Source organism: Ictidomys tridecemlineatus, chromosome 10 (genome assembly GCF_052094955.1).
Source record: "Ictidomys tridecemlineatus isolate mIctTri1 chromosome 10, mIctTri1.hap1, whole genome shotgun sequence".
Taxonomy (NCBI): domain Eukaryota; kingdom Metazoa; phylum Chordata; class Mammalia; order Rodentia; family Sciuridae; genus Ictidomys; species Ictidomys tridecemlineatus.
In genome coordinates, this window is record NC_135486.1 from 50,897,473 (window position 1) to 50,914,418 (window position 16,946).

Consider the following 16,946-nt stretch of genomic DNA (forward strand, 5'->3'; position numbering starts at 1 on the left):
ATCTTTTCACTCCAAGTCAATCTGATCATGCTGAAGACACAACTCAACTGGATCTTCTGATTTCTCACTTATCACCAAAATCCTCTTTGCTAATCTCAAAAGCACACTGCTATTTTCTAATGATTGTTTATCATTTTTAATTCACATGTAATAATTGCATATATTTATGGGTCACAGTGGGTTGTTTTAATACATTTATACAATGTGTAATAATTACATCCATCAACTCAAACATTTATCATTTGTGGTAAAAACATTCAAAATTCTCTCTTCTAACAATTTCAAAATATACATTATATTATTGCTAACTATAGTGACCTGTGTAACAGAGCATCAGAACTTATTCCTACTTTCTATAACTTTTTACCTGCTATCCATTCTCTTCTCATTTCCTGCTCCCTGCCACCCTCCAGTCTTCTGTGAGATCACCTTTTTTAGATGCCACAAATGAGTAAGATCATGCAGCAGTATTTGTCTTTCTGTGTTAGGATTATTTAACATAGCATAATGTTATCCAGTTTCATCCATTTGTAATAAATAACAAGATTTTCTTTTTTTTAAGACTGAATACTATCTCATTGTGTATATACACCATATTTTCTTCACCCATTTATCCATGGATGGGCACTTGAGTTATTGCATATTGTTGCTATTGTGAATAGTGCTGTGATGAACACAGGAGCACAGATACACTTTTGACATACTGATTTAATTTCTTTTGAATATATATACTCAATGGTGGGAATGCTTACACATATAATAATTCTATTTTTAGTTTTTTTAAATATTTATTTTTTAGTTGTGTTTTATTGTAGTTGGACACAATATCTTTATTTTATTTATTTATTTAATTTTATGTGGTGCTGAGGATCAAACCCAGGGCCTCACACATGCTAGGCAAGCACTCTACCACTGAGCCACAATCCCAGCCCCTATTTTAAATTTTTTTGTTGGTTCTTCTTAGTTATATATGCCAGTAGAATCAATTTTGATAAAATTATAAAAGCATGCACTATATCTTATTTTACTTAGGATCCTATTCTTATGGGCAGGCACAATGGTGTGGTTCACTTAGATATTTTCTTATGAGTATATAGGAAAATTGTGCTAAATTTATTCTACCATCTTTCCTATTCGAATCCCCCCTTTTTCCTTTTGTCCTCTTTTGTCTAATCTACTGAATTTCTCTCCTCTCCCCACCCGTTTAATTATGATTTAGCTGCTACATGTCAGCAAAAACATTTGACCTTTGGTTTAGGAGATTGGCTTATTTCACTTAGCATGATATTATCTAGATCCATCTATTTACTGGCAAAAGTCATAAAGTCATTCTTTGTGGCTGAGTAATATTCCATTGTGTATATATACCACAATTTCTTTGGCCATTCATCTGTTGGACATATAGGCTGATTCCATAGCTTAGCTATTGTAAATTGTACTACTATAAACATTGATGTGGCTGTATCACCATAGTATGCTAATTTTAAATCCTTTGGGTATATGATGAGGAGTGGGATAACTGGGTCTAATATTTAAGGAACTTTCATACTGCTTTCCATGATATCTGCATTAATTTATAGCCTCACAATAGCATATGAGAGTACTCCTTTCTCCACAACCTTACCAACATTTGCTTTTTTTTAATCTTTTTTTTGTAATATGCATTCTAACCAGAGTAAAATGATGTTGCACTATGGCTTTCATTTGCATATCCCTGGTGATCAGTGATGTGTGGTGTATTTTCATTTGTTGAACTTCTTGTCCACTTCTTAACTTGGATTATTTGGGAATTTTTGCCACTGAGATGTTCCTTATATATCCTGGATATTAATCCCTTGTCAGAGACATAGTTTGTAAATATTTTCTCCCGTTCTATAGGTTGTTTCTTAATTCCACTAATTGTTTTTCTGTGCAGAAACTTTTCCATTTGCTTCAAATTCATTTGTTTATTTTGCTTTTGTTGCTTGGGGTTTTGAAGTCTTAACCCCAAAATCCTTGTCCAAGATAATAATGTTATGCATAAAACATTGCCCTAGTTTTTTTTTAGGAGTTTCATAATTTCTAGTAGTTGCTTTACAGGGAGGGGAGAGATATTCCTGATGACTTTAGAAAGCCTGCAAGAAGTAACATCATGAAATTACACTTTAGAATAGGTAACTTCTAAGAACATAAATTTCTATTGCAATTTTTGTTTTGCAGTATATAGTAGTCTTAATATTTTCACCCAAATATTTTTAAAATCTTTTGTTCATTTGGGACAGGAAAGCATTTATTTAACTTCCTACAGATGCATTTAGTTACTATTCTTCTTTCACTCTTTCAGAATATTGAAGATCATGCTATAGTTGCAGCCTGTGTTCCTCCAATCGGTAAAAACAACATTAGCCCACGTCTCCTCAAGCACTTTTCCATCCTGGTTTTGCCTCATCCTCCAAAGAGTGCCCTGCGGACTATTTTCCAGGTAACACATCCAGTTCATTTTCTAATGAAAAATATTAATTTCATGGTGTAAGAAACATTTGTGAGAACTTAAAACCACTTTAAATAGATTTTATTTCCCCCTCTATTTTCTAGTCTATTGTTATAATGTCTGTAAATATCAAAAATATAATTCAGTGTGTATAAGAAACCCAGAGATCACAGGACTTTATTCTCTGAGATGCTGATCCTGTATATACAGGATAGAATTTTGCTCTTTGTGTATGCATGCACACACCTACACACACACACACACATGCACACACATATGTGTGCTAGGAATTGAACCTAGGATCTTGTGCATACTAAGCATGAGTTCCACCACTGAAACACCCTAGTCCCTCATTTTATTGTAGAACAAAAAAACATCAAAAGATCTATTATGTCAGTCTGGATTGGTGTACATGTATACTTTCTTGTTTACAAGAACCTTTACCCCATTTGTGGGCTATTGATCCCTGCAGCAGTATTACCAGGGACTTTTTGAAAAATTGATGTAAAATTTTATCTTTAAATTTTATATTGTAAAGGAAAATACAAGATGAATTTTAAAGAATGTAATAATCTTGCATAAAATTTATTTTCCTATCAAATTAGATTTCAAGTTCAGCCATTTTTCCAGTAAGATATTTCAGAATTCCCAGAAGAAAGCATACATGTATACCAATCCAAACTAACATAATAGTTCTATCATGTTACATTTCCTTTAGTAGCATCTACTGGGGCACAAGGAAATGGAATAATTGTCAGCACACCTGATGTACACAGAGGTGGAGCACAAATTGTCTCCAGAGGGCACATTCGACATGCTTCTACACCAAGCACCAAAGTAGGACCAACTGGGAATTTTTAACATTTCTAAAGAAATTAATCTTCCATTGAGTAGGCTTCTTAGTAGAGTTTAGCCAGAAATAGTCTATACTTAAAATATTTGGAAAACTAAATTATAAAACTTCTTTTTAAAGGCTCATTTGGCAATGTATTTCTTCATCAATAACTTCTCACCTGATGTTCGGAAATATAAGGATCAGATAATATCTTGTTCCCTCACTATGTACTACCAAGTGTGTAAATGTATGTTACCAACTCCAACAAAATGCCACTACATGTTTAATCTTCGAGACGTGTTTAAGGTGTGTTTTAATATTAGTTCTACAGCTTATTTTTAAATTTTAAGTTGAGGAGATGTAATTTTACTAAACTGAATCTCTCCCCCTCTCCTGATCTCTCCTTTCTTGTTGGTATTGTCAATAAAAGCAAAATTCATGTTGTTTGGTTTTTCTATATATTAGCAGTTCATCCAATGAATAAGATGAAAATAAATTTTCTAATAATCCCAAGAAGAGAGTTCAATAATGAGACCACTGAAACTGTTAGAATATTGCCTGAGATTCTCAGCAGGAAAAGAAAAGATTACAATGTAAATTTTGGTCTTGCTTCATTTCTGAGATTTCATTGTGACTACCCAAAACATATGCATATCATAAACATGTTTAAATTTTCACAGATTTTGGCAACAAAGCTGATTTAGTCATCTACCTTGGTTAAATAATTTTCAAAATTGCAATGTTTGAAAAAAAAAACAATTCTTGAATTTGCTTTCTCCCCTTACTATGGGACTTCATCCATAACTACCACATTATGGTCCTTACATTTAGAATGCTGAACCCATCAACATTTAAAAGCATTTTTCTCCCATCTCTTGCACCTCCATGCTGGCACCATAATTAAGACTTGTGGTTGCTCATCCCAGCAAGCCTTCTCTTAGTTGTAGCTGAGGATTCCCTAAATCTCCTCCCACTCAGGGCAATTCTGTGCCTATTGTCCTTGACTTAATAACATGTTTGTCTCATTAGAGATTCAGATTATCGATTGTAGAAACGGATAATTTTTACCTTGGATAATTGCTATTTTTATGAAATATAAACATGCAAAATCAGAGTCTTCAAATACTATCCCACTAATGTCTTTATAAAATTTTATTTTTGAATCTCTAATAGCTTCTCCTAGGAATTCTACAAGCTGACAGGACTATTATTAACTCCAAAGAAATGCTTGCTCTACTCTTTGTTCATGAAGCCACCCGGGTGTTTCATGATCGCTTAATTGAAGCCACTGAAAAAAGCTTTTTCTGTCAGTTGCTTTCAAAGGAACTTGAGAACTATTTCCAGGTAAATTTATGGTTTAAAAAATATTTCAAATGGGATCATGGGCAAAATGTTATTTTGGAAGTCCTCAAACATTTTCTTACTATTAATAAAAGCAACTTTATCATATTAACGATTTGTGGGGGGGGTCACAAGAAATGTTGAAAAATAGATTGAAATACAATGTAAATAGTTTGATCTTAATACTTTGGTTCATTTTGGCCTCTGAGGAGGCTAAAATCTGCTTATTTTTCTCCAGGACTAGCAGAACTGTTTACTCTTGAGACACTTCACCAAGGCTCCTCATCCCTCTCTATCTCATCTCCATTTATGTCTCACTGCCTTTTAATCCAGGTCACAGAGGAAGGTGTTTCAATAAAGTGATTCACACCAAAAAGGATGTGGGCTGGCAATGTGGCTCAATAGTAGAGTGCTTGACAAGCATGCATGAGGTCCTGGGTTTAATCCCAAGCATCACAGGGGAAAAAAAAAAAAAAGAATTGTGACTAAACAGAGCAGTGAGCTCAACTTCCTTACCACCTTTACTATCTCTTCTCAAAAGAATTAAGGAGAAAATTTCCTTTCCAGAGTTGACTCTTCTTTTCTTTTTCTTTTTTTTTTTTTTCGTGATGCCACTTTCTTTCACCCTATTCATAGAAGTACAAGAAATATAATAAATTAAAAGACCCAACTATATTTTATATCAGTAAAAGAGAAGTATAGAATGTAAACTTTATTCATAGAAATATAGATATAAATGCAGATAAACTCAGAATATAACATACATATATGTAAATCTATGTCTCTCTCTATATATATGTATAGATATATGTATGTTTTTGAGATAAGTCACAAATTCATGAAGATTTTTAAAATGCTTTATGGACATTCTCATTATTATTTTCTTTTAATTCAAGTTTTCTGCTCTTCAGCCCAGATCCATCTTGATATAATTATTCATGTTAACCTTATCACTTCTATCCTCCAATCTTTTTTTATAATTTTTATTCTAATTTGTTATATGTGACAGAAGAATGCATTACAATTCATATTACACATGTAGAGCACGATTTTTCATATCTCTGGTTGTATACAAAGTATATTCACACAATTCATGTCTTCATAGATGCATTTAGATGATGTTCATCTCATTCCACCATTTTTTTTACACCCCTTGGTCCCTCCTTTATTCTTCCTCCCCTTTGCCTATCTAGAGTTCATCTAATCTTCCCATGCCCCCCCCTCCCAATGCCACTATGAATCAGCCTCCTTATATCAGAGAAAACATTCAGCATTTGGTTTTGGGGGTTGGCTAACTTCACTTAGCATTATTTTCTTCAACTCCATTTACCTGAAAATGTCATAATTTGTTTTTATTGCTAAGAAATATTCCATTGTGTATATATATATATATACCACATTTTCTTTATCCATTCATTTACTGATAGACATCTAAGTTCGTTCAACAGTTTAGCTGTTGTGAATTGTACTGCTATAAACATTGATGTGGCTGTTTCTCTGTAGTATGTTGTTTTAAAGTCCTTTGGGTATAGACTGAAGAGTGAGATAGCTGGGTCAAATGGTGGTTTCATTCCCAGTTTTCCAAGGAATATCCATTCTGCTTTCCATATTGGCTGTACCATTTTGCAGTCCCACCAGCAATATACAAGTGTGCCTTTTTCCCCACATCCTCACCAACGCTTATTGTTGCTGCCATTCTGACTGGAATGAGATGAAATCTTAGAATACTTTTGATTTGCATTCCTCTAAGTGCTAGCGATGATGAACATTTTTTCATATATTTGTTGATTGATTGTATAACATCTTCCGAGAAATGTCTGTTCAGTTCCTTGGCCCATTTATTGACTGGGTTATTTCATTTTTTTATGTTTAGCTTTTTGAGTTCTTTATATACCGTAAAAATTAGTGATCTATCTGATGTGCATGTGATAAAAATTTGCTCCCAAGCTGTAGGCTGTCTATTCACCTCACTGATTGTTTCTTTTGCTGAGAAAAAGCTTTTTAGTTTGAATACATCCCATTTATTAATTCTTCATTTTAATTCTTGCACTATAGGAGTCTTATTAAGGAAGTAGTGGCTTAACCCAATATGATGAAGATTTGGGCCTACTTTTTCTTCTATTAGACGCAGGATCTCTGGTTTAATTCCAAGGTCCTTGATCCACCTTGAGTTGAATTTTGTGAATGGTGAGAGATAGGGGTTTAATTTCATTTTGTTACATATGGATTTCCAGTTTTCCCAGCACCATTTGTTGAAGAGGCTATCTTTTCTCCAATGTATGCTTTTGGTGCCTTTGTCTAATATAAGATAACTGTAATTATGTGGGTAATTCTCTGTACCATTGGCTACTAGCCTATTTTGGTGCCAATACAATGCTGTTTTTGTTACTATTGCTCTGTAGTATAGTTTAAGGTCTGGTATAGTGATATCACCTACTTGACACTTCCTGCTAAGGATTCCTTTAGCTATTCTTGGTCTCTTATTTTTCAAGATGAATTTCATGACTGCTTTTTCTATTTCTATGAGGAATGTCATTGGGATTTTGATTGTAATTGCATAAAATCTGTATAATTTTTTTGGTAGTATGGCCATTTTGACAATATTAATTCTGCCTATCCAAGAATAAGGGAGATTTTTCTATCTTCTAAGGTCTTCTTTAATTTCTTTCTTTAGCATGCTGCAGTTTTCATCATAACGATCTTTCACCTCTTTTGTTAAGTTGATTCCCAAGTATTTTTTTTTTGAGGCTATTGTAAATGAGGTAGTTTTCCTAGTTTCTCTTTCTGAGGATTTGCCACTGATACACAGAAATGCCTTTGATTTATGGGTGTTGATTTTGCATCCTTCTACTTTGCTGAATTCATTTATTGGTTCTAGCAGTTTTCTGGTGGAATTTTTTGGGGTCTTCTAGGTGTAGAATCATATCATCAACAAATAATGATAATTTGAATTTTTCTTTTCCTATGTGTATCTCTTTAATTTCTTTTGTCTAATTGCTCTGGCCAGTGTTTCAAGAACTATGTTAAATAACAATGATGAAAGAAGGCATCCCTGCCTTTTTCCAGTTTTTAGAGGGAATGCTTTCAATTTGTCTTCATTTAGAATGATGTTGGCCTGGAGCTTAACATAGATAGCTTTTCAATGTTGAGATATGTTCCTGTTATCCATAGTTTTTCTAGTGTTTTGAACATGAAGGGGTACTGTATTTTGTTGAATGCTTTTTCTGCATCTATTGAGATGATCATATGGTTCTTATCTTTAAGTCTATTGATGTAATGAACTACATTTATTGATTTCTCTATGTTGAACCAACTTTGCATCCCTAAGATGAACTCCACTTGATCATGGTGCACTATCTTTTTGATATGTTTTTGTATTCGATTTGCCAGAATTTTATTGAGAATTTTTGCATCTATTGTCATTAGAGATATTGGTCTGAAGTTTTCTTTCATTGATGTGTCTTTGCCTGGTTTTGGAATCAGGGTGATATTGGCCTCATAGAATGAATTTGGAAGTGCTCCCTCTTTTTCTATTCCCTGAGATAAATTGAAGAATATTGGTATTATTTCTTCTTTAAAGGTCTTGTAGAACTCAGCTGTGTATCCCTCTGGTCCCAGGCGTTTCTTGGTTGGTAGGCTTCTGATGGCGTCTTCTATTTTATCACTTGAAATTGATCTTTTTAAATTGTATATATCATCCTGATTCAATTTGGGCAAATATATTGTTACTGCCATTTACCAGTGACGAGTCCTTGCTTCCCCAAATGCTAAAGTATAACACCAGAGAAGCACACCGAGGCAAGTATAGAGTGGAAAGTAGAAGCTTTATTAAAGGACAGAAGAAAAGACTTCTCCCCAGAGGAAGAAGAGGACCCAAAAGGCGGAATCTGTGGAAGGGGGAGGTCTTCCCTTTTCTATAGCTAAGGTCTTCTTTCAGCTTTCCCACACTCCTGTCCTTTGTTTCCTTTATCTTTAAGTGATAGAATGCAGGTGGGTAGGCTCAAAAAGTGGGAGATAGGTGGGCTGAAGGAGTAATCTGGGCAGGAAGTGCCTGGGGTGGCTTTTGATTAGCACCTCCCTGTTTGCTGGGAGCTGTTTCATTAACAGTTCCTTAGGATGGGCTCCAGGCCTTGGGGACATTAACATTTCAATTTCCCCAAGTGCTGCTCTGGTTTCCTGGACTCCATTCTCAATAATGGCCTCCATTTTATTTATCTTACTAGATATTAGACCCAATTTACCTAACTACACTAACTACCTATCCTCAAATCTTGCTTCAATATTACTCTAAAATTTGTCAATGCCTTCAATATTTTCTATTTTATTGAAACACAAGTTTTCAAAATAATTTCTAATTACCTTCTATATTTCTGTAGTGTCCATGATGATATTTCCTTTTTCATCATGGATGTTAGTAATTTGAGTTTTCTCTCTCCTTCTCTTCATTAGCATGGCTAAAGGTTTATCAATTTTATTTATTTTTTCAAAGAGCCAACTTTTTTTTGTCAATTTTTTCAGTTGTTTCTTTTGTTTCAATTTCATTGATTTCAATTGTGATTTTGATTATTTCCTCTCTTCTACTGCTTTTGGTGTTGATTTATTCTTCTTTTTCTAGGGCTTTGAGATATAATGCTAAGTCATTTGTTTGTTGACTTTTTCTTCTTTTAGGAATGAACTCCATGCAATGAACTTTCCTCTTAGTACTGCCTTCATACTGTCCCAGAGATTTCAGTACATTGCCCTTGTGTTCTCATTCACCTCTAAGAATCTTTTAATCTCCTCTTTGATGTCTTTTGCAACCCATTGTTCATTCAGCAGCATATTATTTAGTCTCCAGGTGTTGAAGTAACTTTCATTTTTTATTTTATCATTGATTTCTTTTTAAAAAATATATATTTATTTTATTTGTAAATGGTCCTTTATTTTATTTACATGCAGTACTGAGACTCAAACCCAGGGCCTCACACATGCTAGGCAAGTGCTCTACTGCTGAGTCACAACCTCAGCCCCTTTATCATCTCTAATTTCATTTCATTATGATCTAATAGGATACAGGGTAGTATCTCTACTTTTTTATATTTGCTAAGAGTTGTTTTGTAGCATAATCTATGGTCTGTTTTAGAGAAGGCTTCTTGTGCTACTGAGAAGAAAGTGTATTTATTCATTGAAGGAAGAAATATTCTGTATATGTCAGTTAAGTCTAAGTTATTGATTGTATTATTGAGTTCTATAGTTTCTTTGTTTGGCTTTTGTTTGGACAATCTATCCAGTGGTGAAAAAGGTGTGTTAAATTCACCCAGAATTATTGTGTTGGAGTTTACTTGACTCTTGAACCTGAGAAGAGTTTTTTTGATGAATGTAGACACTCCATTGTTTGGGGCATATAAATTTATTATTATTATGTTGTGTTGATGAATTGTTCCCTTAAGCTATCCTTCTTTATTCCTTTTGATTAAATTTGGCTTAAAGTCTACTTTATTTGATATGAGGATGAAGAACCCTGCTTGCTTCCTCAGTCCATGAAAGTGGTATAATTTTCCCAACCTTTCCCCTTCAATCTGTGGATGTCTTTTCCTATGAGATGAGTCTCTTGGAAGCAGCATATTGTTGGGTATTTTTTTAATCCAGTCTGCCAGTCTATGTCTTTTGATTGGTGAATTTAGGCTATTAACATTCAGGGTTATATTCTATTCCCAATCATTTTTGTTTATTTTTTATATCTAACTTGATTTGGTTTCTCCTTTGATTAGTTTTCCCTTTAGTGTAATACCTCCCTTTGCTAACTTTCATTGTTGTTTTTCAATTCCTCTTCATGGAATATTTTGCAGAGGATGTTCTGTAGTGCAAGCTCTTGAGTTGTAAAATCTTTTAACTTTTGTTTATCATAGAAGGTTTTAATTTCATCGTCAATCTAAAGCTTAATTTTGCTGGCTATAAGATTATAGCGTTGGCATCAATTTTCTTTCAGAGCTTGATATATGTTGTTCCAGGTTCTTCTAGCTTTCAGGGTCTAGGTTGAAAATATGCATATAATCTAATTAGTTTCCCCCTATATGTAATCTGATTTCTTCCTCTCATGACTTTTAATATTCTCTCCTTATTCTGTATGTTAGGCATTTTCATTATAATGTGCCTTGGTGTGGATCTGTTGTGATTTTGTACATTTGGCATCCTGTAAGCCTCTTGGATTTGGTTTTCCAATTCATTTTTATATTTACAAAATTTTCTGATATTATTTATTGAATAGATTGCTCATTCCTTCGGTTTGGAACTCTAGTCCTTCCTCGATCCCAAGATCTCTTAAATTGGTCATTTTATTCTATCCTGTATTTCTTGAATGTTCTGCTCATGGTTTCTTACCATTTTAACTCTGTGGTCTACATTATTTTCAAGATTATCTATTTTGTCTTCATTGTCTGAGGTCCTGTCTTCCAAGTGGTCCAATCTCTTGGTGATGCTTTCAATTGAACTTTTAATTTGGTTTATTGTTTCTTTCATTTCAAGGGTTTCTATTTGGTTTTTTAGAATCTCTAGCTCCCTATTGAAGTAATCTTTTGCTTCCTGTATTTGTTTATGTGGCTCTGTGTCAAAATAATCTTTTGCTGCCTGTATTTGCTCTCTTATGTCATCCTTTAATTTGCAGAACATTTTAATTATGTACACCCTGAACTCCTTCTCTGTAATTTCATCTGCTGTGCTGCCCATGGATTCTAATAATGTGATATCTTGATTTGTTTGGGGGCACTTTCTTTCCTTGTCTTTTCCCTCCTAGCACTGTGGATCCAAGGCATTACCATTTTACCCTCTAGGCTCATAGTGCCCTGTAGGGATCTAATATCTTTCCTTTGAGGTGAAGGGCAATGTTATCACATCCCAATATTAACAATATACACCCTAAAAACAAATATTTGCTAATAAGACGTTTATAGTTTGGTCTCAATGTAAAGAAATGGTGAATTCAATTTTTATCTACAATATACTCAGTAGGTTTGTAAAAGGGTTTACAGTTTCTGATGGTGGACAAAAAACCTGGAGTGAGGAGTAGGATGATATGATGAGGAGGTAGGAGGTGAGTATATAGAGTTGTTATATCTTAGGAAGTGTGAAAGAAAAATCTAAAGTGGAAGTTTAGTAGCAGGAAAAGGGAGAGGTATTAATTTTGGGTAGACAAGTAAGTGGAAAGACGGTAAAGTATATAAAACAAGCACACATATATATCAAGAAAAAAATTAAATGTTAAAATAGCAGAAATTGGTGGGAAACAAAAGAATATACAACACAACTGTTAATATTCTATTCAGACATCCCAGTCCTGAAAATCCTAATTCATGCAAAGTACTTGGTTTCACATATGTTGGGGATGTGAGGGCGGGAGAAAGGAGACGGAGAGGGAAAAAAATTTTTTTGAAGAAGACACAGGGCTTGTTTTGGTTGGAGATCAGTATCTTTCCTGCTTCCCTTCTCAGGTGGGGTTGTCTGTTGTTAGCTGGTATCTCCACCCTTAGGTTGGTGAAGGTAACCAGGGTGTCACTGTGCCAAGTTAGCAGCCACTGGGGAGAGGGGGCAATTAGAAACTGGGTACTTGGAAGATGGTGATGAAAGTGGCCCAAGATGGAGGCTCCTGCTTTCAGTGATGGGGTGTCAGGTCGGGTGGGGTGAGTTGAGTGATGGCATTGGATGATAAGTTGAGAGATGAACTTTATGGCTTGCAATGTGTGGCTGTTGGCTAACTTCAGTTCCCAGGTTCAGACAGGCAACTGCATGTAGGTGTCTATGTCCACTGCTACAGAGTCCCAATATGGCAGCAACCAGGAGAGCCTTGCATTGGTAGATGGGGGTTGACACAGGAGTGGCAGCCAGAATTCCTGAATATGGGGAGCTGCTAAGTATCCTGCATGGGAGTGGTGTCTGTGATTTCTGCTTGGGTGGGTGGCTGAAAGTTCTGCGCAGGTTTTGATGGTCCTACTCAGGTACTTGGTAGTCCTGCATAGGTGAGTAGTTGGGAGACCTATTCTGACACTGAGGCCTGAAGCCCTAGACAGCCCAGAGGCCGTAATTCCTGCTCAGGAGAAGGAATATTGCTCACAGAGAAGCAATATTCTCACTTCTTGACTCCCAAGTCACATAACGACACAGAATACTGCCTCCCTCTGGCCCACCATCTTGGATCCCCACCACCTTTTTCTCCCTCCAATCTTTTTTTAATATCTGGTAAAACAAAATTTCCATTAACGACTTAAGCGTAATCCCTTTTCCAGGTCCACACCCACCACCACCTCTACTCACTTGTCTAGAATCTTCCAGGGCTCAACTCAGTATGTGGCTCTTCTTCACTTACCTCCCTGGAGCTACCTTTGGGTAATGTCCCAGAGTCATCTTGTCACTAGTTTCCTTCACTCAGACACTAGAATCTTCAGCCCACTCTTCTATTTTTTTTACTTTTCTGCCCTTTTCTTGGAGAGAAAGTTGAACATAGAGATTATGAACACAGGTTCTACCTAAGTCCAGTTTCCTCACTTATGAGCCCTGATTCCATGGGCAAGTGACCCCTCTTTGGCTCGATTTCCTAATCTCTATTTAAGTATGATTATTGTACCTACCTTATAGTAATGTGCAAGAATTAATAATTCTAATTTAAATAAAATGTTTAGAACCATTTCTGACACATGTAGTAAGTGTTCAATAAATATAAACTATCATAATACTAAAAAAAATAAACTTTGTATCTGCATTTCAAATATAGGCAGTTGGTTTGGTGAAAAGAGCCTGAACTTTTGAATGTGACTTTGGTTTAACTTTTAAGTCCATCTCATATTACCCTGGCATTTCATACTCAACATGTGTAAAACCATTCCCAGTCTCCATCCATTGCACCTTCTCCACAATCAAGATGCCCTGCCCTCATGCTCCCTACTCCAGTGACTGGTGAGACTATCTAAGCCTCACCCATGACAGAATATCTAACATCTAACCATGATGAACATCTAACATCTAACCCCCATATTCCAAACAGAAGGCGGCATGGTCTCTGTGGCCTCTGCCTTTACAACCTTCTCTTGCATCATTCCTGGCCATCATTCAAGACTCAGCTCATGAACCTTACTCTAATTGAAATAAAACAGGCACAGAGAGACAAATACCACATGTTCTCACTTTCATGTAGAATCTAATGTAATCAAACAGAAGCAGGAGTAGAATAGCTAGGAGAAATGGAAGGGGGAAGGTGGTCAAAGGAAATGAAGCCTCAGGAGGAATAAGATATTTTAGATCTTTTGTTAATAATAGTGTATTATACATTTCAAAAACTGCATAAATTTCAAGTGTTTTCACCACAAAAAAAATGGTCTTTGAGGTGATAGATATGTTAATTTAATTGCCTCACATTGTATTCATAAACCACATTACTCTGTACCTCATAAGTATATTGAACAATGATTTGTCAATTAAAAATATTTGTTTAATTAAGCTCATGCTTTCTACCTTTTTGTGGTCTTTTTTTAGCAACACCACCCCCTTTCTATATTAAACTCCCATTCTTTGTAGTTTTATAGGCCTATGGGATTTCCCTGTCTTTCCTGTCATTATGATATTATAATTTCATATCTCTTTCTAGCTTACAAGTTCCATAAGAACAGAGTCATTTGTTTCTATCTCTTTCTGAGTTCCCAGAACTTAGCATCCTCCCACCAATTGATGTTCAATAAATACATCTGCAGTGAATGAATATATAAGGAATGAATGAAGGGATGGAGAAACTTTGGTAAAATAATGATTTAAAGAGAGATTATTAATATCCTAGATATTCCTAAACAAGTCCCCATCAGTACCTAGCACAATTTGATTTTGAGGCTTTATCATACAAAGGAATAGATGTACAGCAATTAAAAAAGGAGCAAGCAAATTTATAGGAGCCAGGTTTTACCAAGCAGGGATCAGGCTTAGAGATAGCAAGAGCTACTACAATAACTCAAAGATCATATTAATCAAATCTTCATTAAGAACATAAGAATATACATTATTCCTGTGTCAGGTACAGTGGCACAACCTGTAATCCCAGTGGCTTAGGAGGCCGAGGCAGAAGGATCGAAAGTTCAGAGCTAACCTCAGCAACTCAGTGTGACCCTAAGCAACTTAGTGAGACCCTGTCTCAAAATAAAAAACAAAAAGGGCTGGGGATGTGGCTCAGTTGTTGGCTGAGTGGTTATTTCAATCCCTCGTACCAAAAATTAAATAAATTATTCCTGTGAATAATTTATAAATTAATTTGTTGATAGGCTCTTTTAAAAATAAAATAATATGTAATACAGTATACCAGGCACTATTTTAAGAGCTTTATATATCATTACTCATTTTCATCTTTATTCATAACACCTGTATGATGTATGTTCTGTTATTATCATCATTTGACAGATGAAATTGAGCAGAGTAAGGTTGAGAACTTGCCCAAGGTTACACAGCAGTAAGAATTATTCTAACCCAGGATATCTGATGCCAGATATTCTCTTAACCATCTACCATACCACCCCTCAATGTTCATTTACCATTTGCTAAATAAACATCTTCTGAATGCCCATCAGGAATTTCCAGTGCTGGATACCAAAGACATAAATCTGAAGACTACTAGAACTAGTGTGGACCCTGCCTCCAAACATTTTGCAACTCATTGGGTACAATACCTTTCTGTAGGTGTTATGACATCTCTGTACACACAACTCTGGTGGAACAAAGGAAGAGAAAGCAACTTTACCTGGTTTTTGAGGAAGGGAAAATGATCAGACTTTCAAAGAGGAAGTAACTCATGACCTTGGTATAAAAGATAGGCAAGAGTTTGCCAAATGGACCAGCAAAGCAAGTGTGGAAACTTGCAGGTCTGTAGTGAAATTCCTCTTCCCAGATTCTCAATGGAACTGCTAGATATTTCCAATTCCAGGAGTTCTGAACCTGGGGTCTGAAAAGCAAGTGACTCACCTGAGATGGAGATTCAGCCAAGAGATTTTACTGGGGGGCTGCCTGAAGGAGAAGAAACGAAGAGACAGAAAGCAGAGAGAGGAAAGGAGGAGGGCAGAGAGAAAAGAGAGCAGAGGAAGAAGAGGAAGAGAAGGAGAGGAGAGAAAGAAGAGGAAGAGAGGAGAGAGAAAGAGGCAGAGAGGAGGAGGGCAGAGAAAGTGAGCTTGCAAGCTTCAGCTTAAGAAGGGTTGCATAGGCGATGTGGCAGGTGCTGATTGGTAGGGTGACTCAGAAACCTGGAGCAGACACTGTGTCCAGCGGGGATTGGTTGAGAAAACCTTTGAATTTGGTGCTCTTTGTCTTGGCGCCCTTTGGAGAGGAGGGGGAGGGGTAAGGGATTCGGTGATGTTCTCGCTAGACAGAAACTTAACTTCAGCGGGGAGTCTCCCACACACCCAATAGGGTCCAAAGAACCTCAAAAAGGTTTTAGATAGAACTGTACTTTAGTATATTTGGCTTCCTTTGTAACCCCTATCTTTCATTATATGCATTTTATAATGTTAATCTGAGCAGAATGCACAGGCTTCACTGTCAAAAGGAGTCTATGGCACAAAAAATGTTACCAACCCCTGAATCCTAGACTCACTGTACCAGGAATGTCTCTGCTACAGATATACTGGTCTTGATAACAAGTAGGATTGTACTGTATTGATAATGTTAAATTCTTGTCTTACAATAGATTAAGTGGACTCCAGAAAACCTGATGAATGACCCAACTGTATTTGTGGACTTCTTGGATATAAACAAGACTCTTAAAAAAAAAATCTATCAGAATACTAATGACTATGATAAACTTGCCAGCATACTTAAAGAATTCCAAATGAAGTTGGGTTCAACATCTTTGGAGGTAAAACATATACTACATAAAAATTTAAGGTTTGTTACATATGTAAATATTTGTATGCCCACACATATATATACATATATATTATATCAAATTTTTAATCAGATTTCAAGGCAAACAAATAGAAATACAGTCTTATATTACTTCACCTTATTTTGTCTCAATAGTATATAATTTAAAGACATGGTATACAAGTAAGGCTGTAGAGTGTTGAGTGAACAGTCAATTAAGAGATGAAAAATCAAGTGTGACAGTAGGCTTCAGAGTAACAAGGAGCAGCAAAATGGTTGTGACTCTCTTGACATCTTTTGCATTGTTGTTGGCAGAGATGTGCTGAAACAGAGAAACAACAAAACCATCAGCACCATAAATCGGTTTCCTGAAACTATTCTTTCCACCACTTGCTCCACTTGCCAAGACAGAACAACAGAAAAGCAGCCTAGATACTA

General features: G+C 35.6%; 1 protein-coding gene across 1 annotated transcript in view; it reads left to right on the plus strand.

The window, feature by feature from the left end:
• The window catches only part of Dnah14 (dynein axonemal heavy chain 14), a 322,525-nt gene that overhangs the window by 198,176 nt on the left and 107,403 nt on the right, over window positions 1-16,946 (plus strand). The window contains 4 exon segments of the mRNA XM_078022909.1: window positions 2,324-2,461; window positions 3,444-3,611; window positions 4,479-4,649; window positions 16,333-16,500. Coding sequence (XP_077879035.1) covers window positions 2,324-2,461; window positions 3,444-3,611; window positions 4,479-4,649; window positions 16,333-16,500 — 645 coding nt within the window.